Source organism: Aricia agestis, chromosome 6 (assembly GCF_905147365.1).
Source record: "Aricia agestis chromosome 6, ilAriAges1.1, whole genome shotgun sequence".
NCBI lineage: Eukaryota > Metazoa > Arthropoda > Insecta > Lepidoptera > Lycaenidae > Aricia > Aricia agestis.
Window position 1 is genome coordinate 16,575,508 of NC_056411.1, and position 25,921 is coordinate 16,601,428.

Sequence of the window (25,921 nt, forward strand, 5' to 3'; positions counted from 1 at the left end):
AAAGGCGTAGGCGCTCCCCCTGGACGAAAAATGTGCGCGTGCCTAACGAGGATCTGGGCGAGTTCCTCTCGCTCTGCTGACTCCAGCTGAGTACCCTCGTCATCCCGGAGAACGTCTGTGGAGGCACAAGTAGTGACACGCGAAGTTGGTTCGAAAAGTAGCGTATGTTTAACACGAGGATTCTTGTCAAAATACCATATTTCTTTGGAGAGATTAATAACGACACCCATAGCCCTAAGGAAATCTATACCGAGCAACGTCTCGTTGTAGCCGGACTCGGGGAAAATAAGAAATGGTATTGTGATGATAACGTGTTCCAACCGGACCTGCAACGTGGTAGTGAGAACGTTCATCTCACGTGCGTGGCCGTCGGCGAGTTTAATCTGCCTCGTCGAAGGCGTGAGCGGGTGGCCTTTACGTAGAAGGAGAGCATATAGCGTGTGACCGGCAATACAATGTTTCGCGGCAGTATCAATTAAAGCTGTACCATTTACTCCCAAAATCTCGATTTTGAAAATGGGACGTAAGTCGCGACGTTTGACGGGACTATCACCGACGCTACATGCCAACAAGTCGTCATCGTCCTTAATACGTACATAATTATCATCATAACAATATAGTAAATTAACATCATCAGTAAAATTAAAATTTTTGACATATTGAGTCGATTTTTCTGAAAAATCTGACTTATTACACCTTTGCAATGTACCGTTACATGTACGCTTACCCTTAGCGTTATTTTGAGAAAAAACATTACTGTCGGTGACAACAAAATTTTGTAAAAAATCAGACTTATTACACTTTTGCAATGTACCGTTACATGTACAAGCACCCTTAGCGTTATTTTGAGAAAAAACATTATTGTCGGTGTCGACATGATTTTGTGAAAAATCAGACTTATCACACTTTAGCAATGTACAGTTACATGTACGCTTACCCTTAGTGTTATTTTGAGAAAAAACATTACTGTCGGTGTCAACATGATTTTGTGAAAAATCAGACTTATCACACTTTAGCAATGTACAGTTACATGTACGCTTACCCTTAGCGTTATTTTGAGAAAAAACATTATTGTCGGTGTCAACATAATTTTGTGAAAAATCAGACTTATCACACTTTACCTGCGGGCAGGTCATCGTAGCGTCATTGAAATTGTCAACAAAAAATGTACTACATTTGCATGCCAACTCGGACTTGTTGCACTTTAGCATTACACCGTTACAACAAGTACACGGAACGTTATGTGATAAATCTGAGCTACTGCACTTTCCCTCGGGACACATGTGCGAAATTATTACGTCATTAATTTTGTGACTACGAAATTTATAAGAATTTTGTACAAAATCGGTACCGGACTTTTTACATTTCGGTGCAGTACCTTTACAAGGCGTAGGTACGTTTTCAATATAACTGGTATACTTGTCGTTAACACTATAGAACTTATTTACGGCATTTTCACTCGCGTTATTAGTGTCTCTGAAAGACTCACCTCTGTTCTCCAACTTACGGCACTGTTCACGGCGGTGACCGTAGCGCTTGCAGTAGGTACAGTAGGGTCGGGCGGGACCCGAGGCGGAGGCCGAGGTCGTCGGGGAAGCCCGAAGAGGCGCGTTCACGCCGGGCACGCCGCGCTGTTGCGGCTGCGGCTGCGCGGGCGCGTGCAGGGCTGCGGCAGCGCGGGACGGCGGCGGCAGCGGCAGCGCGGCGGAGGCCGCGGGCTGCGCGCGCACCGCGGGCACGCCTCGTGTCTGCGCGCCGGCAGCGGAGGGGGCCGGGGCGGTGCGGAAAGTACTCGCGCCGGCCGGCGATGGCCTCGCTGTTGATGCTCGTCGCTCCTCTTCTCCCATGGAGTCTTCGATGTTTCTAGCATGTTGTAATAACTCGGCGAATGTAGTAAATTCCTCTCTGCGGAGTAGTTTTCTTATTCGCACGTTTAAAAGGCCGTAAATCATGTCTAATTTGACTTTTTCAGTCAAATCATTCTGTGGTAGCCTTGATAACAGGGCGCGCGCTTTAGCAACAAACACGTCGGTATTCTCGATCTGTTGTTCGGTTGCGAATAAATCGCGGTAAATTCTATGGGGCGGCCGTCGGTCGCCGTAGGCGCTCCGTAGGTTAATTACGAGTTACGACCTCGTCCCATGTAGTCACTTGATTTTTAATGCCCTGCCACCAGGTGGCCGCGTCATGCGTTAGCAACATTGACATACCTTTTATTGCATTACTGTCAGTCACGTTGGCACACTCTTTATAGCTTTCTACAGCGTCTATAAATCCTTCTATGGACTCGGTAGGTGCGCCGCTAAACACAGCCTTACAACGCGCAAAATTCCCACTTTCAGTAGGCACCGGCGCGGGAGTCGAGGTCATCGCGCGGTGGCCGAGAACGCTGTCTAGAATTTCCTTTATAGCGTTCGTTTGCGTTCTTTGTAGGCCTTCGAGGAGCATAGAAACACTCTGCTGTGAGAATGTTGCGTCAGCAATGTGAGGGGCGGAGGGGCGGTGGGGAATGCGTGTTGCATCATCACCCTCGGCGTCATTATGCTGGAAGTCCTGGTGTTCATGCTGATGCGGACGTGGCACAGAGGAATGGGGAATGCTTGATGCATCGTCTCTGTTGCCATGTGAAAATAGTGGCGCGGGCGCGGTCGCCATCTTTTGCGCGGGAGTCGCGGTTTCTAGCTCCTCGTCGCTGTAGATGTCTTGCGGTTGTTCCGCGTTCACTTTACTTCTTGTACGCGTCATTACTATTATTACGCGGATAATTCGTACGTAATGTGTATCGCGTACGCACAAATGTAGGTAGGTACGGAGTCGCGTCGCGGGATTCGACACACGGGGTTCACAAAAATCACACTCACAAGTTACAAGTTACAACACGAATTGTTTGATCACTTAGTTTTACCACTAATCCACACTGTTGGGACGCCAGATATAGGCGTGGGTGCCAGATTTAGTACTGGGAACTACCAAAAGGGATGCGCCACTGCCGGTAGGCAGAAAATGAGAACTCAGGGTGTGGTTTCAGGACTTTACTAACTAAGCAAAGTTGTGGATCAGTGGTCCAGTTTGTTACAGTATATAGTTACTACGATAAAGAATAACACAACGGAAAGACGATGTTGCTTGCGGTGCGAACGTCGTGTGTATTGCGCGGGAGACTGAAAAGTACGTAGGTACGCGCAGTCTCACGGCTCGAAATCCACTGAAAACAAAATGGCGGGCGGCGCGTGCCGTCCGTTTTCAAAAAGGGGCGCGGGAGGCGAAAGGGGAGGTGCCGCGTTTACAGCGCATTACCCTGGCACCACACTCACACTCGCAGCATATCTAGCTGGCATGCGTCGTCGGGAGGCCCTCTTGGGCAAAACGCGGTTATTTGTATTAACATGATTTGCTATAGTATATTAAATTATCAATTTACTCAGTTAAATTGGTACTTACTACTTACTAGTTTATTTACAAATCACGCGACAAGCTTTTATTATCATGCAAATTTTATACTTACTTAATATATTGAGGTTATAACACAGAATAGATAATAGTAGAAGGTTATAACTTAATTGTTTTTTTAGAGTAAGTATTTAAATAACAGCTTTTTTTTCAAAATGTTTTTTGCTTATAATTTATTTACCAAAAAAAGTGAGAAAAAAAATGTAAGTATCTCTTAAAATAAAGTTTACAATGCTGTAACTTAAAATTATACAATTTAAGAAGCCGGGTACCATCGAAACTCTCATACATACGTAATACCAAAATCATTTTCTCATACGAAAATATTTAACATACTTATTTGAGTTTTTTTCAGCTTAAAATAGTAATTAGCTATGTTCCTGCGTAAAAATTTACTACAAAACTTTACGCAGGAACCTAGCTAATTACTATTTTAAGCTGAAAATAAAACATGTTAAACATTTTCGTATGAGAAAATTGTACTTATTGGTATTACGTATATATAATATATGAGAATTTCAATGGCTTTCTTTCAGCATATTAGGTCTTAGGTCCCTATTCTTGCAATAATTATTGTATTATATAATATGGACAGAAATTTAAAATTAGTAACAATGTTACAGGGTCTGAGGGCATCGATCGATGCGTTCGGCAACTTCGACACGATTGCGCATGATCGCGCTCGCCCAGCAGCTGGAGAAACACGCGCTCACAGAGTTCAGACGGATCGCCGCGTACCTGTACAAAGGTGAGATTGTTTGGGATTAAGATAAAAATATCTGTCGCCATTCGCCATCCTTGGCTTTTATTATGAACTAGCTGTTGCCCGCGACTTCGTCCGAATGGACTTCAGTTTATAGCGCGCGATGTCAACAAATTTGGTGTCAAAAGCTTTTATAAAAAAACCCTGGTACCCCTTAAATCAAAACACCCAAAAACAGCTGTGCAGTGTGCACATAACATTTCATTTTTTTAAATTAAGTAAACTTTATTCATGCCAAATTTTAAAGCTTATTTAGCCCCCCAATTACACAACTCTACCCATAAACTATTTATCATTGATAGGTTTATGGTTACTACACTGCATAGTGTTAGAGAATAGTAAAAGTCTTGAATTATACATTGAGCGATATTTATTCGAGCAGAGTTTTACCTTACATGTCTCAAAGTTAATTACAGAATGAATCAATCAATGCAATATGGCTGGCTTTTATACCATTTTACACAAAAGAAACGAACTTCCGTTGAAAATTCAAATATAGCAAAATCATAAAGAAATACATTAAAAATTAAGAATGGCTAAGAATAAGTTAAGTACATAATTCTAAATATTAATTAATGTACTTACTTCTCATATTTTAGATAATATGAGAAGAGGAAGTTATAACGGAAGTAAATAATCTCCCGCCCATTTATAACTAACTAATTGTCAAAATCAAGTACCTTACTTATTAATATTTAAAATATAATAATCACTTATTAAAATTATATATAGTGACTAACATAATATACTGATTTAAATAAAGAAATATAATATCATGTAGCTTGTCCATTGACATCCGCTAACAATAGATAAAGTAATTAGAACACTGAGTTATATTATATAATAATAAAAACGTAAAAAAGAAATAACAATCGAAAAAATCGAAACTCGAGTATAAGATGATACCACCTCTTATAGAAAGACGTTAGAGCAAGCGTCCGCGTCAGCGCGATGTAGGAGACGCCACGGCGCCATCTATTATGAATTTTTGGAACTAACTAATTTTAACAAATTTACTCATTTTCACCCCCTTACAACCCCTTTGTCCAGTTAAAAAGTAGCTTACGTCCTTTCTCAGGCTTTAGACTTTTTTTTCAAATTCAAATATTTTTATTTGCAACCAAGTACATATATAAATCAAAATACATTGACGAAATATACAAGTTATGCGTTGTTCGGGCGTTTGCAAAACAATTACAAAATTATAATTTTAATGATTATTATTCAAGTAAGTATACTTATTCATATTTTTATGGTATTCTTTTAAATTATCTTGTACATTAGTATTATCACAGCGGTAATATATTATCATAAAATATTAATAATATCTACTTTATATATATTTTATGAACTTAGATAATCAACTCAATAGTAAAATATTCTTCTAATGAGTAGATAGAAGCAGTGTTTTATTAGATATGTGTTTGGTTTTCATTTAAACAAGGGTATTTTATTTTCTTTTTTTAGGAAATCTGGTAATTTATTGTAAATTTTGAGGGACATATAATAGGGACTTTCGTTAAGCATTTTTATTCTAGAGTAGGGTAGGTGTAATTTGTTTTTGTGTCTAGTGTGCTAGTATTGATGTTGTGAGTCTCTTCTATTTTTGTAAAATAATCTTTATTTTTAAAAACAAATAAACAAATATCCTGGATGTATATTGAAGGGAGTGTTAAAAGGTTATATTTTATAAAATATGGTCTGCAACTGTCTCGATTTTTTATTTGGGCTATTATTCGGATGCATTTTTTTGTAATATAAATAGTTCGTTGTTATTGACACTATTGCCCCACAAAATAACTCCGTATCTCAAGCAAGAATATGCATATGCATAATATGCTGAAAGAGCTGTTTGACTATCTGTGTACAAAATTTCATTACAATCGGTTCAGTAGTTTTGGCGTGAAAGCGAGACAGACAGACAGACAGAGATACTTTCGCATTTATAATATTAGTATAGATAGTATAGATTTCAGCAGGTCAACATGGTCGTAATTTTGACATTTGAATCCATACTAATATTATAAATGCGAAAGTGTGTCTGTCTGTCTGTCTCAGGGCCGTCTCTAGCCCATGTGGCTCCCGTGTGCAAATATTACCCTAGCGCCCCCTAGCAAGCGCGCGGTCAAAATGAAATGGGTTCAGAGTGAGAGTACATGTACAGTTTGTCCGGCCGCTTAAGGGTGAGGACCAGTGCCGGTCCTAGTCAAATTTTCAGGTGGTGCGAAAACCAAAAGTGGCGCCCTTTTAAATAAATAAAAAATCGGCCAAGTGCGAGTCGGACTCGCGCACGAAGGTTTTCGTACGATTATAAAGCAAAGATAGGCAAAAAATTATGTTTTTTTGGGAGCTCCAAATGTTTATTTAAGTACAGCATGCAGTATTAAGCCGTTATTGATATTATGCTTAATGGCCAAAAAGTCACACGCTTGTGGCGGTTATAGAAGCTTTGGGCTGTGAGTCTCAGTCAAAAAGATGTAGGCCATGTTTTTCTATGGGCCCCGGAAGCACCGCCCCCGCGGAAACAGTGCTCTTGTGTACTGCGCACACACTTGGGCACTATAAAATTACTCCTGCGTAGCTGGCCTGGTTTCAATAAAACCGGCCACCGTCACCGAAACCGGTGTGGGAGTTATTATTATTCAAAGAGCGCCTTTACCTTTGGTAAGGTTACTTGGACCATATGGACAGGAAGAAACCATCGCCTAGGTGCCACCACAGCCTGAGAAAGACGATACGGCGCAGCATACGCTCATTGAACACTCTGCTTGGGCTGCGCAACGGGCTGAGTTTTGCGCCGTCCTTGGTTTGAAAATAAGAATTGGACCTTACTACTAATAGGCAGTAGCTTGTACCCTCAGCGAAACTGTAATGTCGCAAACGGAGGCTGCATAAAGAGAGCGGGAAGCAAATTAATATGCAGATCCCATGAGAAGGAGGCACGGAGGGCGTAGACTACACGGCACCCGGTGCGACCGCTGCAAGGTAAATATTTTGCTTGTGCTCTTGTGGTTTAGCGGCGAAACCGCGCCGACGCATATAAATCCAGTCTGACGTAAGCCACGCGGCTCTCATTTTGGCGCCCATCTTGACGAAAAATATAATTTCATTTCACGTTGAAAAATAAAGTTTATATAATTTATGTTGCAAAAGCCGAGCCACTCGTGGCGCGCCTTGCTTTGCTGTAATATGACAAATAAAGAAGAGCTCAAGCTGCTAGATACACAAAATGTATGCAAACTGGAGTTCTTTTTACGTTGGTCATTCGCGGCTGTCGGCGGCCGGCCAACGCAGGCCCGCGCCGAGCTCCCTTCCAATCGGCGCCCGGCGCCCCTAGGACCGCGGCGCCCGTGTGCAACGCACACCCTGCACCTAAGGGAAAGACGCCCCTGGTCTGTCTGTATGTCTGTCTGTTACCTCTTCACGCCCAAACCACTGAACTGATTTTGCTGGGCATGGAGATACTTTGAGTCCCGGTAAAGGACATAGGATACTTTTTGTCCCGGAAAAATGTACGGTTCTCGCGCGATAAACTAATTTTGGTGCAGCGGAGTTGCGGGCGTCATCTAGTTTTTAATAAGTTTTAACTGTATAGGTAATGCAAACCGGGACAACTTTTCATGCTTGTTTGTTTGTCAGTATTTATTTGTATAAAGATGATGTAAGATTGAATTTTCATGGAAAATATATTTTGTTAGATGGTGCAATTTATGTAAAATCAAACATTCTAGAGATTTATTTCGTCTGCTACGAACGCGAACTGTTCTTTGAACATCAACGGAGGTTCCTATTTCAAGAGGCTTCCTCGTCCAGAAGACTTCATCAGTCATCTACTCATCGGGTGTTTATTGGCGGCAACGGCAGTCTCTTACCACACGGTTTATCGTCTGCGGTCACAGACTGTCGTTGCCCTCCGTGGACGAACGACGTCGGAAGAAGACAGCAGAATGAAGAATCCTCATTATATATAGCCTAATCTTCATTGAAGATTAGGCTATACCCTGGATAGCGGTGTATCTTTGCAGGACTGCCACTTATTTGGGATCGAACGTAGATACTCGGACTCGGTGGGACTGCCACTTATTTGGGATCGAACCAAGAACGAAATCGTATACTTAGCTTGGTTTTGCACAAAGTAAAATATGTATATAAGTCGCCCCAATAGGTGTCAGTAACCAAATAGTTGGCCGCCCTTACGTGATGTAGCGAATGAAAGAATGTTGTTTGCATTTGTCATTGTATTATTTTTAAAACATTAGTGATTTCTTGTAAAGTTAAAATACATTTTCATCTTGTAATATTGTATGTCGCCGTCAAAGTAACATTCGTCGAGGCTCGCACAGAGTTCGCACATATCTCACGAGATTCTCACGAATATCTCGCGAGAGTGTGGAGCGGGCATAATACTTTGACGCAAAGTAGTGAAAATTGTTGTTGTAATTTGTTGTGCACTCACAACAGGCCTTCTTTTTTTACAGATAAAGGCATACTACTAGCAGAGGCTGAAGAAAAGATACTGAGCTGACCTTCTCTTGTTTTTCGACCAATCATTATTCGACTATTAACGGAAGCTGTGGGGAATCAAACAAGAAAGATAAAAAATTCAGCGAACCTCTCCTTGGACCAGCGAAGCCGTATTCTATCTACCATAAAATATGAGTGTAACGGAAAAATCGGTATCAATTTTAAAATCTATGAAATTTATAAACAAAAATTCATTAAGAGGGCGACTAACCCAAAAAATCAAACATCGTCCTTCTCTCTTCACTCTCACGAGTCACGCCCGTCTTTCGTATTTTGCCAGGCGAAAAAGGACGTCGCGGAATCATAGCCAAGTTAGTTTTTTTCTTAATAACTCGATAAATATACAACACTTTAATAATCCGCCAGGTCAGTATCTCAATGATAGAATTTTATACAATGTATTAAAATATTAACTTAGTTTAATGCACGGTTACGGTAATATAAGCAAATTCGTGAAAATTAGATGCATCTTTGTGATTTTTTCAATCGAGAAAATTTTAAGTCGTGTTTTGGCACAGATCAAATTCTTGGAAATATAATGTAGTATAGTTTAGAAAATGAAACAATTCGGGGCTTATTTTCAAGTATAAAAATAAATAACTCATTTTTATATTTGAAAATAAGCCCGAAAATAATAAATAAGTATATAATTATTATAAAATCGACAATTTTGGGTTAGTCGCACCCAAGTCGCACCCTTAAAAAATGAATGTACCCTGCACAATAAATAATTGGGTATGGACATTAGAGGGAATATAAACTCTATTAAAATTGTAAAAGAAAAATATTAACATCGGTCTGGTTGCGGCATCTCAATAAAGACACAATTGAAAACTTTTTTGGATCAGAAGCCATGGATGCCGTAATTATTAACCCTACACCAGACCGATTCGAATCAGCATACGCTATTCATTAGAAAAGGGGCGTGAACTCTAGAGAAACTATCATTAGATTATTAGTTTCTCTAGAGTTAACGCCCCTGAAGCTAATTGTGAAATTGACAGTAGATATGCATTTTGTAAAACCTTAATCACAGGTGAAAGCAAAGTGAACAAAAATTGTGAAATGTTTCTTCCCGCTATTATATTATTACCCCTTGAAGACAAAAATGACCCCCGCGAAATTGGACAGTTACAAAGTGACTGTATTTTTAAAATGGTCTCTCCTTGATTTTCTGTTCACAGTTACTCAAACTTTTCCAGACAAAATCCCATATTTTATTATTTTAACAAAAGGTGGCTCTTCCGAGTTGATGTACCTAGTATCAAGTACCTTATTCAAACGATATAAATATTACATTATAGTATATTAATATTAAAGTGATTAGGTAGACTGATTGTAAAATGTAAGGTAGATCTTTAAAATTGGCGCAGGTCCTTAAAAATACCTACTAGATTATTTATGAAAGTTATATTATAATGCAAGGCGTGTAATTAATGATGATTGTGTAACTTAAAAATCGTGAAATAAAAATTGTTTTTTTATTTAATTTTCATTTTATTATTACTTACCTTAACGTTATCAATACTGGAATAAATTTATTGATTACTGATAGATTGTTAAACCTCGCGACAAGTTTTTATTATCATGCAAATTGTATAATCAGGGCGAGCGACGCGAGCCCTAGTACCTACAGTCTGTCAAAAAAGTCATGAAATTAAAAAGTGGCAACATCGTAGTGTCATCCCTTTCAAAAAAGGGATGACACTACGATGTTGCCACTTTTTAATTTCATGACTTTTTTGACAGACTGTATATCCCACAGGCTACAACCTGAGCACTTTTGTGGTATAGTCTAAGCGATAAGTTGAGAATGGCGAAATATAGAGATAAGGGTCCTAAAAATACGTGCGATAGCTCATTAGATTAGGGGAGACGTATAGAGAAATGTATCGGAAGCGTGTATTAGCACACAAAAAATTGCAAAAGTTATAAGCAAATTAGGTTGCAAAAAAAAAGGTATTAGGATCGCACAGCCCAAACCACTGGACGGATCGGGCTGAAATTTGGCATGCAGGTAGATGTCATGACGTAGGCATCCGCTAAGAAAGGATTTTGATAAATTCCAACCCCAAGGGGCTCAAATAGGGGATGAAAGTTTGTATATAATAATACTTCTTAACGCGAGCGAAGCCGCGGGCAAAAGCTCGTTATTTATAATTTTAATTTAACGCTGAAAGTAGCGCGCGCGGCTTTCTAAACCGAGCACGTCACACTGATTATTTTTTGAAAGGCAATGATATTCTACTTATTGAGATATGTTACGTCCATACTATTTTCCGGCTTAAATCTCTTCCGAACAATTTTCAAATTGAAAATTGCAAACATTGACAAATTTGACAGATAAGTGAAACAAAAGATACGAATGACATTTACATAAAAGAGACAGTTCTATTTTTAAACGTCGAATCGTATCGCTGTCTCTTTCTTCGCCTGAGCTATGACGATTTTTTTCAGATTGTTCAAAAAAATAATTGAAAATGTAAATAATCGAGGTATTTATTGCATACAAGACATGTGGTAAGAGATTCCATGTGTTTTGTTTACTTTCGAGTCATAATTGGTACATTTTCGAAACACGCACGACGTCATTTTCAATTTATTTAGGTTAGACAAGACGCGGCACGTTCTTGACTGCGCTCGATGCAGACTAAATAACAGACGGCCCAAGGGCCGTATTTGAATCTTCACAACGCGCGCGGTCTTAACATATCTGCTTTGAGTTTTTCATCATTGTTTAAAGGTATTAAATATTAATTTAAAAATTTCAAAAACTTATGGTGTATTCCGAACACTTTAAAGAATTTGCTCCCGTTGGAAATTTAACTTAAAGTTAATTTTTCAACAAATTAGACAAATGTTAACTAACGAAATTTTTTCGAACTTCCGTCCTCATTGTACTTTAAAAAAATGTTTAAATAATTTTCGTAAAAAAATTTCACTTCGTGGAGCCCTTGATATTTTTTTTTTCATGAAATTAGGGGGGCAAACGAGCAAACGGGTCACCTGATGGAAAGCAACTTCCGTCGCCCATGGACACTCGCAGCATCAGAAGAGCTGCAAGTGCGTTGCCGGCCTTTTAAGAGGGAATAGGGTAATACGGGAAGGTAGGGAAGGGAAGGGAAGGGAATAGTTGAGGGTAGGGAAGGGAATAGGGTAGGGGTTAGGGGAATGGGCCTCCGGCAAACTCACTCACTCGGCGAAACACAGCGCAAGCGCTGTTTCACGCCGGTTTTCTGTGAGAACGTGGTATTTATCCGGTCGAGCCAGCCCATTCGTGCCAAAGCATGGCTCTCCCACGTATAAACATACTTAACAAGATCACGCCATAAAAGTTTAAAAAAATTTAATACTTTGTTTATAATAATTTTTTAACTTGAAAAAAATTAGAAATCCAAGTATTATTGTCAAAAAAAAATTTGATTAAGTAATTTATTATCACGCAATTGTTTTTATATCAATAATGGACATGTATTAACTAAAAAAAATTTTTTTTCCGCCATTTGCTAGTAAAAAATGTATATAAACCAATGGACTGTTTCGATGCTTTTAAAAATTTTTTTTCTTACCTTTTTTTCTTGAAAATATTATGATTTTAAGAAACAATTTTTTTTCTTAATAATAATATTGTTTATAATCGTTTTTTTTATATTTCTATTGTTTAAATTATTAGTTTAGAAAAAAATATTCCTCTCATAAATCATGATTGACCGTCCTCAATATGGTTACAAAAGCAAAAAATTTTTTTATCAACAATTTCATTGTTTATTAACTTAACAATTTGTTATAAAAAAATTCTGAACTTTTTTATATTCTTTTTCTGAAACTCCTAAAAAAATACAAAGCCTGCGATGTGCAACAAAGTGCAGAAAAAATTTTTTTTTCGATTTTTTATTGCACCTTTTCAAAAAAAAAAATTCTTTCAGTGTTAGATAGCTCATTTATCGAGTAAGACAGGCTATATATTATCACGCTAAGACTAATACGACCGAAGAAACTCAGGAAAATGTGGGAAAAACGGGGGAAATATTAGAAATTACGAACTACTGGGAGCAATTTTTATGGCAATATTTGGCACAGATACACATAGAATATACCAAGTGAAGGGAGTAGGGACATAAGCTATTTTTTATGGGAAACTGTACGGTTTCCGTAAAATTCCTGATTTACGCGGGCGAAGCCGCGCGGGACATCTAGTATGAAATAAGGGGGTAAACGAGCAAACGGGTCACCTGATGGAAAGCAACTTCCGTCGCCCATGGACACACGCAACATAAGGTAACGCTGTAGAGAAGGGAAGGCTAGGGAATTGGGCCTCCGGTAAACTCACTTACTCGCCGAAACACAGCGCAAGCGCTGTTTCACGCCGGTTTTCTGTGAGCCCGTGGTATTTCTCCGGTCGAGCCGGCCCATTCGTGCCGAAGCATGGCTCTACCACGTTAGATAATGAGGAATTAGATATTGCACATTTCCGCGCTACTGCGCGGAAATGTGAAATATCTAATTAGATATTTCACAGACAAATAAAATTAGTCCACAGAAAAAGCCTATGATCCTTCACATGGTCTACTTCTTATCTGTGCCAAATAACAGAAAATTTGCTCCAGTAGTTCGTGAGATAAGCCCTTTCAAATAATTTCCCCCGTTTTTTTCCAAATTTTCCTCTATTTCTTCGCTCCTATTAGTCTTAGTGTGATAAAATATAGCCTATAGCCTTCCTCGATAAATGGGCTATCTAACACTGAAAGAATTATTTTTCAAATCGGACCAGTAGTTCCTGAGATTACCGCGTTCAAATAAGCCCTTTCAAATAATTTCCCCCATTTTTTCCACATTTTCCTCTATTTATTCGCTCTCATTAGTCTTAGCGTGATTAAATATAGCCTATAGCCTTTCTCGATAAATGGGCTATCTAACACTGAAACAATTTTTCAAATCAGACCAGTAGTTCTTGAGATTAGCGCGTTCAAATAAGCCATTTCAAATAATTTCTCCCGTTTTTTCCACACTTTCCTCTATTTCTTAGCTCCTATTAGTCTTAGCGCAATTCAATATACACTATAGCCTTACTCGATAAATGGGCTATCTAACACAGAAATAATTTTTCAAATCGGCCTAGTAGTTCCTGAGATTAGCGCGTTCAAACAAACAAACAAACTCTTCCCAATTATATTATTATAGTATAGATGTAACTAGTGTACAATTTGGTATCAGTGTGTAGTAACTGGGTGGTAACATGACGTGTAGAAACGTTACGTCAATGTTTCGGAATACAATATAAACACTCTTTGATAAAGCCATGTATTTAAATCAATATCTGTATATTCCCTTTTCTCGATCAAAATATTTAAAAGTTTCACCAAAAATACTGACTTGCGCACTAATTATGCACCCTAAATAATGCAAATTTAGCATACTATTTAAAGTTATTTGCGAAACTGTTTTACTGAACGAATAACTATTATTAAAATAGTATATATAACAATTCCTTAGTTCAACAAACATACTACAACTTTTTAAAGGAAAACCATCACCTAAATTACTTTTAGGAACATCATTTATTCCAAATAAAACCCAATTTAATCTGTTATGTTCATATAATTAAGAACACATAAAAATCATCAAGTGCTAACTTAACATGGACTAAACTTTGGCACAGTGAATGGTAACTCAGTTTATAAACAATAATAATAAACAATCGGCAAAGAGCGAGTCGGATTCGCGCACAAAGGGTTCCTTACCGATATTTTGCAAAATAATTAAGCCTCCGGCTTAGGAATTGCACTCTAGGGGTTGACAAGCTACTAAAGAAAAAAAAAGAAAAAAAAAACAACTGGCTTCAATTATGAGTCGACGTGGTGGCTTCTGGGTGGTTCACAAAAAATAACCACGATGGCTAACCATCTAACCTAACCCAATCAAGTCGTATTGGGCTAACATTGCTATTAATTATTTAAGAATCATTAATAAATTTATTAACTCATACAATTACAATACAGTAGTGAATTTTGATAATTTTTCTTAATTTTTATCATGAAACCTTGAATTATATCGTTTTGGAATGATAAAATCTTTCACCAAATCTCATCATAATTACCAAAAATCTTTGTCGCTAACCAAGGGCGTCGCCAGGCGATGGCGCAGGGGGGGGCAAGTTGACTTTTAACTACTACAATTCATACTTTTCTCATTCTCTATATATGAGAAAAGTAGGTATGAATTGTAGGTAAAGTCGACAGCACATTAAGCTTTTCACTTGTACTACGAGCCTTACATCTATTACCAGATTTTAATATAATAGTGGTCGTTGTTTGCATTATATTTGGCAACTTTTTTAGAATCTCTAGGGGGGGGGCAGCTGCCCCTCCCTACCCCACCTTGGCGACGCCCTTGTCGCTAACACAGAAATAGATCAAGATATATCTGTGGTCGCTAAAGAGTAAAGAGCGAGCGCAAAGGAGTGAGTGCGGCGTTAGATGAGGAGGCACCAACATGTTTTTCAGTAAAACAGAGAAACAAAAATTGCACGATTTGTCCATTTGTAGACTTGTTTTGATAATAGAAATTGATTTTATTGCGGTGCACCTTTCGATATCGTTTTTAGAAATTCCGTTGTAAGATTGTCCAATTTAGAGTGCAAGTTAGTATTTTTGATAAACAATTTAAATTTTAGTTTTACAAATAATATATCCGATGTATGAACCATATTTTTGGTGTGAATTCGGTTATAAATACGACAATATATATTAAGTCTATGGTTATAAAGGTCGTCTCGTTTTGTATGATGTTTAAGTTTTTTTTGAAGGACATGTTCAGTTAATCAATTGTTTTTTTTATCAGCATTAGTTTTTCTGGTATGCATTCAGTTAATAAGCGGAGTTAAGGTAGTGTGCTGAAAAATTATTCTGATGTGCATTTAATAATATCCCTTTAATAAATGTAAGTCACCAAATCCCAGTCATTCTAAAACAGTGTATTGTTAACTGCCAGTTTACCTTTTAGTTTTAAACATAAAATAATAAAGAACAAGGGGCATTTTTGTATGGAAGTCGTACCCAAGCTGTGCCCTGAGCGTTATACCAGAGGCCATACATTTTTGGCCATCATCATTTGTATATGGCCACACCCCGGTGTTTCTTATGTCATTGCCGGTATCAGTGTCAAAAGCAAAAAAAAAAATTTTTTACAGCTTGTCTTATGACAGCTGACTGCTGACATTTGACAATTGAATTTGTGGTGTTTTGGGACTTGGGTGCGTGCGTTTTGGCATGGTTTTGGCCGAAATTTTAAAAACTTATCATGCCAGGTGGATATAAACGAAAGAAGTACCATGTTGGTGATACTCATTTGAAAAAACGCTGGCGTGTTCGCAATAGGAAGAAGGATCTTGACGAAATAGACGTAGATTTAAAAGAAGGTAAGCTGCGGCATTCAACGTTTCTGCAGATGTATTCCACATTGCTTGTATTTGAGAGGTTATAAAACATTTTTTCTTTTCAGAAAATGCTGAAAAACTATTGAATCAGCAAGTGGACCTTGATCTTCCCGGGGCTGCGCAACATTACTGCTTGCACTGTGCGCGATACTTCATCGATGAACACTCCTTGAACGAGCATTTCAAAACAAAGGTTCATAAAAGAAGGTTAAAGGCCCTGGAGCTAGAACCTTACAGTATAGAGGAGTCAGAGAGAGCGGCAGGTCACGGTAGCTTCAAATTACCCAATAAACGGAAAATTATTACTCAAAATAAAGAAGTAAACGACATAACTGATAAAGATAGCGAAGCCGACATAAGCGGTAGTAAAAAGCAAAAAATCTCTGAAAATGCTTCGTAAAATTATACCTTGTAAAATTCTAGCTGATTTAAGTGCTATCAAAATTCAGCCTAAAAGAAGTTCCACATTATTTATGAATGGGCCCAAAGCAACAGACAACTTTATGTATGTTACACCATATGTAGACTACTCCGAGTATTTGAGTAGAAAAAATGTTCTACAGGAAGAATTAGTTAAACGTCAAGCTAATAATAACCTGATCCAGTTAGAAAACTTATGGGGTGTTTATGAGGAATTGAAGAAAAAAAAGACAGAACTGACAGATAGCAAGAATAGAATATCCAAAGAGCTTGGTCAAAACCTAAACACTGATAACCCCGACATAGAAAAATTGAGACTACACCATACATTACTTAAAGAAAATATTAGTAAATTTAAAGTCCCATTTTGGTCTGCGGAAGAGGCAGCCATTATTGAATACTTAAAGTTACCAAATAGACTACATCCCTTAACACCTACAGACAAAAATAAAGTAATATTTGATCATGGTTCACCTCCATCCAACCAGAAAAACCATATGCACATTGGGAAAGAACTCGATTTGGTATGCTACAACAACAACACAAATTATTACCTCAAAAGTGATGCAGCTATATTTGAGCTAGGGTCAAAATTTTATTTCAGCAACATATTGAGGAACAATCATTTTGATCAGTTTTCTAATCCGGATTTCTGCAAAAGTTTCATAGTGGAAGGTTGTGGTGGAGATCCATCAGACCCTAATTCCACTTACACACTGGACCATCATGTGGAAAGTGATACAGACATGGACAATCGCTTACATTTAACCGGTTCTGGTGCAATGACCTCATTTTTTGCATATCACACAAAAAATGTTGTACAAAGCCAAAAACTGCCTTTAAAATATTTCTCTATGGGCAGACAATACACGCCAACGTCTAATAAGGAAAACAGTCTATTCAATGTTTGTCAGAGTTCAGTGATACAGGCATTTATGGTGGCCAAAAATTTGGAAGAAATTGAGAAGTTGATGCAGGAGCTTATCAATATATTGAAAGTTGCATACACAGATTTGGGTTACCATTTTAGACTGAGTTTTGTACCTGCCAAGAAATTGAAAAGCTGGGAGTCTCTGAGAATAGCCATAGAAATGTATTCATCTTCGTTAAAAAGTTACATCGAAATTGGCAATCTGTCAATGAGTGAAGACTTCATAAGTAAGAGACTTATGTTTACTTATCTTGATGGTAAGGAGCATAAATTCCCATTTGTAATGTCAGGTACCCTACTGAATGTACCTAGACTTTTTGCCTGTACTTTGGAACAAGATGGTACATTTTCTGTACCACCACAATTTACAGTGGATAAGTGGAGCATTTAATATGAAACATAGTCTTTTTTTTAAGTTTAAATTTAAAGTCTTCAAAGAAAGTAGAAATTGTATTTCAACAGCTTTCTATTTTTATTTTAGTAGAATGCTTAACATTACTACTAGTAACTACTATGTTGACCAGGAAAAAACAGTATAATGTAAATATATAAAACTATATATTTCAATAAAAGAAATAATAATAATAATATTTTTTTTATTTAACATTAACCTTTAACAAATGTAAATACTTTTTATACTGAGGTATTTAATAATAAATATTAAATTGATATTCACTTCTCTTCCACGTGGGGTTCTCCAAGTTAATTGGCGATTCCAGACTTACTTCTATGAGGTCTATGTGGCCAGACTTAGTTAAAATAAATAATGTGTGTGCTCTGAAAAGGGAACTTTTTATTTATATTTATAAGGAACAAGAATATTACTAAAGGGGATATTAGATTATCATATATATTGGATCCGAGATCATTGAGTCAATGATATTGGATAATGTAATATAGACATATGATTCATTTCTTCCTTGATCATAGATTTTTGACATTTGCTGAGAGATGGATGGATGGATGGATCCAATATGGTCAAAGAAATAGGTGTTGCCAGTTATTTAATATCAAAAAAGAGTTTTTAATTTCATGTTCGTTAATATGTTTCAAATAATTATTTTTCTAATTATATACTTGGATAATCTTTCTGAAATAACAAAAAACAAGCCATATTAAAAATGACGATGTCTTTTGAGAAATCGAATTCTCTGAGATCTAGTAACCCTGACGTCAATACCTGTCAGCGTTAGCGCTCTCCATTGGCTATTGAAACCACATATGACGTAAAATAGGATCAATGAAATATGATAATGTAATATGCAGATATGATCAAATGATCATATACAGAGTGTAACAAAAATAAGTGATAATACTTTAGGGTGTGTACGTGTTCCTTGTAGAGAGTTCACTGTGAAAGTAGCAGCGCTGAAAGACCAAAAAATTTTTACACTTTTGTATGGGGAAACTCGTGATGCTCAGGCCCTTGCCCATACAAAAGTGAAAAAAAAAAGAGCTACTTCCACAGCGAACTCTCTACAAGGAACACGTACACGCCCTAAAATATTATCACTTATTTTTGTTACACACAGTATATTGGATCCTATATATGATAGAAATGATCATATATAAATGATAAGGTAATACCTTCCTAAAACATCTTAATACCCAAAGAGGATATAACTACATAATTTATACCCTGTGGATCTTTTTATAAGTAAGAATTAGGTTTCTTGAATGCAATGAACTAGCTCTAACTTACAGCTTCAATTGTTTTGCACAAAGAAGAAAAACATGACCCTCCTAAGGGGGGTATTACATTATCATTTATATGTGATCATTTCTATGATCATATATAGGATCCAATATATATGATCATTTGATCATATCTGCATATTACATGATCATATTTCAATGATCCAATTTTACGTCATATGTGGTTTCAATAGCCAATGGAGAGCGCTAACGCTGACAGGTATTGACGTCAGGGTTACTAGATCTCAGAGAATTCGATTTGTCAAAAGACATCGTCATTTTTAATATGGCTTGTTTTTTGTTATTTCAGCAAGATTATCCAAGTATATAATTAGAAAAATAATTACATTATTTGAAACATATTAACGAACAAGAAATTAAAAACTCTTTTTTATATTAAATAACTGGCAACACCTATTTCTATGACCGTATTGGATCCAATCTCTCAGCAAATGTCAAAAATCTATGATCAAGGAAGAAATGAATCATATGTCTATATTACATTATCCAATATCATTGACTCAATGATCTCGAATCCAATATATATATGATAATCTAATATCCCCCTAAAATAACAATCTTGTAATAAGAAGGAAATAATAAATAATAATAATTAATATACCTTGTCCCATATTGTTCTTGAATTCTTACATGAATGGAACTTAACTCTTTGAACATCTTTGGTTTTCTCTTTTCAAGTTGTGGATCTGGGAGTTGGCTAAAACCAAAAATTATATTTGATCTTTTAGAATTTAGAACATTACTCTAAAATCCATTAATTAAATTACCCTAGTATTTTAAAGTATGGTTTAGTATTTTATGTGTTTATTCTAAATTACCTTTCTTTATTGACATCCTTGTGCCTGTAACTAGACGACGCAATAAACTAAACTTCCCCCAGCCAAAAATCACATGTTACTTTTAGTGAAAGGTTTTACTGCTTCCTAGGACGTTTTATTTACAACAAAATTGATAAAATTCTGAACATTCACACTTTAAATACTCATAGATGCAAAAAGAAGCTAACAGAATGGCTACAAAAACTCTCATACAACGAATCGGAAATTATGGTATGTCCTATTCGTTGAGCACCTACGACTTGAGCATAAAATATACACAAACACACATTCACATACATACATACATACACACACACACACACACATAACCAAACTAACATGTACTAACAGCTACTAACCTAGTTACTCAAAATACATTATGTATGGAAACATCAAAATTAATTTGGAAAACCTGTACCAATTTATAGCTGGTACTTATAGCACAGGTTTATCCTATTTTAAGTATCAGCAGAACATTAAATATGTATACAGCCACGAACTTTCCTGTATCATGTAATTTATAATGAAACTTCTGTACTTTGAGCAAATAAATAACTTATAATAAAATAAAAAAAAACCTTTCTTTATTTTGTAAAAGACCCAATAATTCCTCAATTAAATATTTCTTTGTATTTTCTTTTTTATGTTTCTGACATATTTGTTTTAGTAAAGATTTGCCGTAGTCAACCTTTTTCAATGGATTTACAGGTACACTATTACTGAAGCCTAAAATTTCATCACTCCATACATTCCACTCGTTTGTTTCATTGTTATAAGTTTGAATAATAGGACAAGAATTTCTGTAAATAAAAGAAAATATTATATGTATTAAATTCTGCAACCTTTCCTAGGATATATATATTTTTTTTATTTAATAAAGTGCTTGTGCCTTACCTGAACTCAGCGGTAACTAAAACAAATCCATTATATTTATTAACAGTTTGTAAAGTTTCAATATACTTTGAGGCTGGAGTTACATTCATTAAATACTCGCTAACAATGTTTCCTCTACCTGAAATTTTATAAGTCAATAAGTATACTTTGTGCTAATCAAAGTTACTTAAAAATTAAAATTAATGCTTCAACTTCAACTTAAAAATTAAAATTAATGCTTCAACGTCGAATTTGACCACAAAAACAATATATTTCCAGGAATCCACGATCGAGGGATTGATTGTGATAAAAAAATATTATGTTACCAGTTGGCAGTTACCTCTCTTTTTCTTAAGTGGGGACTTCAGTGAAGAAAAAATTAGTTTTTTGTCAATTCTAACCAGAAGAAAAGATAAATAATGAACATACTTATAACATTTTCTCCAGTGGTTCCAGGTAGATTTAGAAGGACTCCAATTTTCTTTAATTCAATGTTTATTCCAAACCATGTTCCTTCTTCCTTACCAGATTGGAAATCTCTCCCTGTATAATAATGTATAATAAATCGTTAACATACCAGACAAATGACAATATATTTAAATATATACCTAAGCAAATTACTTAACTGAAGGAATTATTATTACCTCCGTAAATATTTGAATTCTCTTTCCAAGCAGCTAGGCAGTGCGCTGCGCGGGAAAAATATTCATCCCTATTTGAAGCTACAATAAGTCTAAAATCACTTTCCTTGTCGTTTTCTCCATTGTATAGAAAAATAATACACATTTTGTTTTTCTTTCACTGCATTCACCACTATATTTAATAGAATATGAGTGGAAATGCTCCTAAATAAATTAGTATTATAGAAATACAGCGGTATCTTTTCGCATTACTTTATCTTAGTATATCCAGACATAGTGATAGTTATTTAGATAATGTAATATTGCACAATTATATTGCCAGCCGGTAGCATTAATATTATTAAATATTAAATAAAAAAGAATGGTATGAAAACAACCTCAAAACTTGTATCTTATTTTACCAAATAATTCGTCGAAAAAGCTTATGATGGACATCCGATGATAGTCAAAATATCTTTCTTGATAGGCTCTTTGCACATTATATTGGCTGTTAATGGCAGTGTCAATGGCAGAAATGACATTTATGAAATCGGTGTTGCTACCAACTAAAAATCGTGAGAAATAATATAATAATTTGCTTGTTTATTGAAAGGCCAATCTAATATGTTTTATACGTGGGAGAGCCATGCTTCGGCACGAATGGGCCGGCTCGACCGGATAAATACCACGTTCTCACAGAAAACCGGCGTGAAACAGCGCTTGCGCTGTGTTTCGCCGAGTGAGTGAGTTTACCGGAGGCCCAATCCCCTACCCTATTCCCTTTCCTACCCTCCCCTATTCCCTTCCCTACCCTCCCCTATTACCCTATTCCCTCTTAAAAGGCCGGCAACGCACATGCAGCTCTTCTGATGCTGCGAATGTCCATGGGCGACGGAAGTTGCTTTCCATCAGGTGACCCGTTTGCTCGTTTGCCCCCTTATTTCATAAAATAATAATAATAATAATAATAATAAAAATGTTAAATTTGGTGTTACAAACTACAAAATGAATATAAATTAAGTTTAATGTTCTAAGATTGAGTCAATCGGGAGATTATACCCTAAAATCGTTTTATCGGTATTTGTTTGCCAAAATCGGGAGATCTACCGATAAATCGGTAACGGTAACTTTTACAACACTGAATATTGGCCCTCCGTCACAGTATAGCAATCTAACATATCCCTATATTGCTATACTGTGCCTCCGTTAATCTTTGTATGTTTAAAGGGCCCATTCTCGGCAGGACCGGGAATGGGCCTTTTTAGTGGATGTACCATTGAGGTATGGGATGTACATGTACCCAGTAACAATGACGCTTTTTCTTTTTCTGATAAATTAAAAATGCTATTGCAAGGAGGAAATCTTCGTCGAAATCCATGTCTTCCAAACGTGTGCAGTCTACTGAAGCTACTCCAACCCCGCGTTCCAGATGACGTTAAAAACGCTCACGCTCAAGACCGTAGTTTTTCCCGTTCCACTAGCATGTGAGCGTCAGTGATACAAACCCAAGTGGAACGGATTAAGGAGCGTTTTGAGAAAAGTTTAAAAAAAGAACTATAATTTTTTTTATACTTAAGTACTTACATTGAACAGAACTTGGATATTCATCCTTTTCTTCAAGTCGTAAATAAAAGTAATTTTTATACTTAGTTACATTTATTTTACAAATAAAATACATAATATAATATTTGTTTCGTTTTTAGTACTTATTAAATTTTTTTTACTGAAGTAATCATATTATTTTAATATAGTTAAACTTTTATTTCATTTCAGTTTCCACATTGAATCATATTTTAATAAAAAAACCAAATACTTTGAATATTGACTATTGTCACATAAACGTTAGGTAACAATACCGCGTTATGCTAAGTCAAGTACGAGTAAGTCAACAGGTACAGGAGAAATGAAAATTAGTAATAAATTTTATAAGAAATCATTTGACCTTTCATTTAAAACAATTTCTTTTCCAATCAAAATATTTTATGAAATGTTATTTAATATAATATGTATTTCAATTAAAATATTATTTGTAATGAAATAATATGAAGCTTTTTTGTCTCTACTCTCTCTTCAAAACTTTCCGAACATGGCTTTCGCGATATATTACATTAAAATTTTAAAAAATAACTAGAACGCCCACTTTGACCCATCTTCATCGAGGGTCGTTTTGAGCGAAAATGATGACGTCATGAGTGACGTCATAGCCGCGATCAAAACGACCGCGGTCGTCAAATGGAACGGCAGAAGGGGACGTTTTGAGCGTTTTGGTCAAAATTAACGTCTTCTGGAACGCAGCCCAAGACTAATAGTATTGCGAACGGAAAAAATCTGATGTGTGTGGTAGTTATACGGAATTTTTCATGATGTAACGGTCTCCGAATCAGGAAAACTGATGTACGTGGCCGCCCTTAGTACTTTCTAAACGCGGAGAAGAAGGAAGAATAAAAATTAAAAATAATATTGTCAAAATAGGCAAAAAAAAAAAACATGGATAAATGAGGCATGGAATTTACAAATGAGCTAAGTGCCAAAATAAAATTATTGAGAAATTGAATAAAAATGCATTAGCTTTTCAATCAACGTTTTATTTGGATTAATAATATGAAAACAGAAATCAAATAGGTACTGTTTACACATGTACCATTTAATAATATTAGTAGTAAGTTATTTCTGAAAACAAATCAATATTATTTTAATCAATAAAGAAATGGGTCAAATGACAAGATATTTGCTTTACATATGGGCTAATTACCATGTTAATTATTGTTGGGGCTAAGTGCCAATATTCTGAAATAATTAGTTATTACACAAATTCCTGTAGAATTCTTGATAATTTTCTGGCAAGTATTCAATCATACTTTCTAAGTCCTTCTTCTTTTCTCTGCTTATAGTATTTTTAGCCACAAGTCGACGTAACTCCACATTTTTTAAGTCTGAAATAGATTTCCCTCTTTTCAATACATTTATTTCTTTCCATGGTTCCAAGTCTCCTAAATTTTCTTTTACATGCACTACACCTGGCTTATCTTCCCTTACTAACAACCGAGATGCTGTTGAGATATTCAGTTTTTTAGTCACAATTATGTCATCTGCAGCAGCTTGGAGGTCAAAAAAACAGTCACTTGTCATATCAATCACCTGGAAAGGTTTTGCTGTATTTTTTGCACCAGAAATTACTTTTTTTAGGTCCTGAGGTACATAACTTTTCATAACCTTTTTTCTTTTTTCTATGATTCCAAAGTCTCTATCACACTGTAGGAAACTATGACCTGTTATTAAAAATTTCTGTTCGATTGATTTAAAGTGGCCATTTGCCACTAAATACATCAATAAGAAAAGCATCATTCTGTTTTTATTTTGGCCGGCACAGTTATCGCACCATATTATAAGATGGTCCTTTTTTGTAATTATTCCTTTATTTATAAAAGTCAGTAGGCATGACGCTATTTCATTGCCTCCTCTGCTACAGATTCCTTCATGCCAAAGACACATGAAAGAGTTCCCAATATCAGCCACATTGATGCATAGGTTATAACAGCTAAGCTGCCGTTTGTAAAACATCTCTGAGTGAGTTAGAGTGGGCACGAAGAGCACCTGCTGAAGATCTATGGCTAGTGTGACAGTAGTACTACCTGGTAGTTGAGACTGCTGCCTATCTATGCCCATTTGCTCACGGGATTTTTCTGCTTTCCGGTGATGTAGTTCTAAAGCAATTTTTGCAGACCGACTACCTGAATTTTGAGAACGCACTGTTGCCGACAAGCGATCACAAACTTTACAAGTATCAGTCCTAGGTCTCTTGAACTTTAAATTAGGAAAATCTCTCAAAAATATTTTTCTGTAAAACTTATATGATACTTGTTTATCAGGGTGCATTTCATTAAAGGATTTAAAACACCTATGTATATTCAAATCAGGGCTAAGATACTCTTTTGAGCTTTTTGCTCGTGTATAATGACTCTCATCTCGGGGGAACATATTAATGTGATCTTTAATTCTCAGCACATCTAATTCAGTATATTTTGATGTTTGGTGTGAAGTCCTTTTGTCAGTAAATGATGTATCGCCATGCTTCTTTTTACGAATCATTGTCTCTATTTCTTTTTTAGAAATCGCAAAAACATCCATGAATGTTTTTTTGCAAACTGGTACTAATGTGCCATCACCTTTAGGTATAAAATAAAAATAGTAGCTTGTCGTCTACTTTCAGATGGTACATCATAATTACCATGTCGGCGTCGCTTAATGTTATGCAGATGCAACAGCCCCATCAAATATGTTCTTTGTGTTTTTAAACCTTCTCGGTAGAACTTGTCAAATAAAGTTAATTTCATGTCATGGTCTATTGTATCGCATTGGTTCTTACATTTG

The 25,921-nt window shown here is 36.2% G+C and overlaps 3 protein-coding genes and 1 long non-coding RNA gene across 5 annotated transcripts; 3 read left to right on the plus strand and 1 right to left on the minus strand.

The window, feature by feature from the left end:
- The first annotated feature begins 7,106 nt into the window (after positions 1-7,106).
- On the plus strand, positions 7,107-8,871 carry LOC121728400. The gene is made up of 2 exons (XR_006035796.1): positions 7,107-7,198; positions 8,692-8,871. It is a non-coding gene; the product is annotated as an uncharacterized LOC121728400 (long non-coding RNA).
- Positions 8,872-15,955: 7,084 nt separating this feature from the next.
- On the plus strand, positions 15,956-16,572 carry LOC121728398 (zinc finger protein 593 homolog). Its single transcript, XM_042116571.1, has 2 exons — positions 15,956-16,154; positions 16,238-16,572. The coding sequence occupies exons 1-2, from the start codon at positions 16,037-16,039 to the stop codon at positions 16,570-16,572; spliced, it is 453 nt and encodes a 150-aa protein (XP_041972505.1). The 5' UTR covers positions 15,956-16,036.
- On the plus strand, positions 16,562-18,076 carry LOC121728396 (serine--tRNA ligase-like). Its single transcript, XM_042116567.1, has one exon. The coding sequence runs from the start codon at positions 16,562-16,564 to the stop codon at positions 17,912-17,914; it is 1,353 nt and encodes a 450-aa protein (XP_041972501.1). The 3' UTR covers positions 17,915-18,076.
- A 67-nt stretch (positions 18,077-18,143) lies between these two features.
- LOC121728397 (transport and Golgi organization protein 2) lies at positions 18,144-22,035 on the minus strand. Of its 2 annotated transcripts, none has more exons than XM_042116570.1 (7): positions 21,973-22,035; positions 21,575-21,743; positions 21,360-21,473; positions 20,952-21,069; positions 20,636-20,857; positions 19,841-19,936; positions 18,144-18,300 (listed from the first exon to the last, which is right to left on the minus strand). In XM_042116570.1, exons 2-7 carry the CDS (start codon positions 21,714-21,716, stop codon positions 18,171-18,173), a joined length of 822 nt encoding a protein of 273 aa, XP_041972504.1. In that variant the 5' UTR covers positions 21,717-21,743; positions 21,973-22,035; the 3' UTR covers positions 18,144-18,170. The 2 variants fall into 2 exon arrangements, with proteins under 2 accessions (XP_041972504.1, XP_041972503.1); XM_042116569.1 differs by having other exon boundaries at positions 21,949-22,035.
- Positions 22,036-25,921: the final 3,886 nt, after the last annotated feature.

Excerpts from the sequence above, each read along its gene's own strand:
- LOC121728397 (XM_042116570.1), bottom strand. The coding sequence starts at position 21,716 with ATGTGTATTATTTTTCTATACAATGGAGAAAACGACAAGGAAAGTGAT. Across the intron at positions 21,070-21,359 it reads CACTGGAGAAAATGTTATAA|GTAGAGGAAACATTGTTAGC; the intron begins GTATGTTCATTA and ends ATAAAATTTCAG. Across the intron at positions 20,858-20,951 it reads TTAGTTACCGCTGAGTTCAG|AAATTCTTGTCCTATTATTC; the intron begins GTAAGGCACAAG and ends TTTTATTTACAG.
- LOC121728396 (XM_042116567.1), top strand. The coding sequence starts at position 16,562 with ATGCTTCGTAAAATTATACCTTGTAAAATTCTAGCTGATTTAAGTGCT.
- LOC121728398 (XM_042116571.1), top strand. The coding sequence starts at position 16,037 with ATGCCAGGTGGATATAAACGAAAGAAGTACCATGTTGGTGATACTCAT. Across the intron at positions 16,155-16,237 it reads AGACGTAGATTTAAAAGAAG|AAAATGCTGAAAAACTATTG; the intron begins GTAAGCTGCGGC and ends TTTTCTTTTCAG.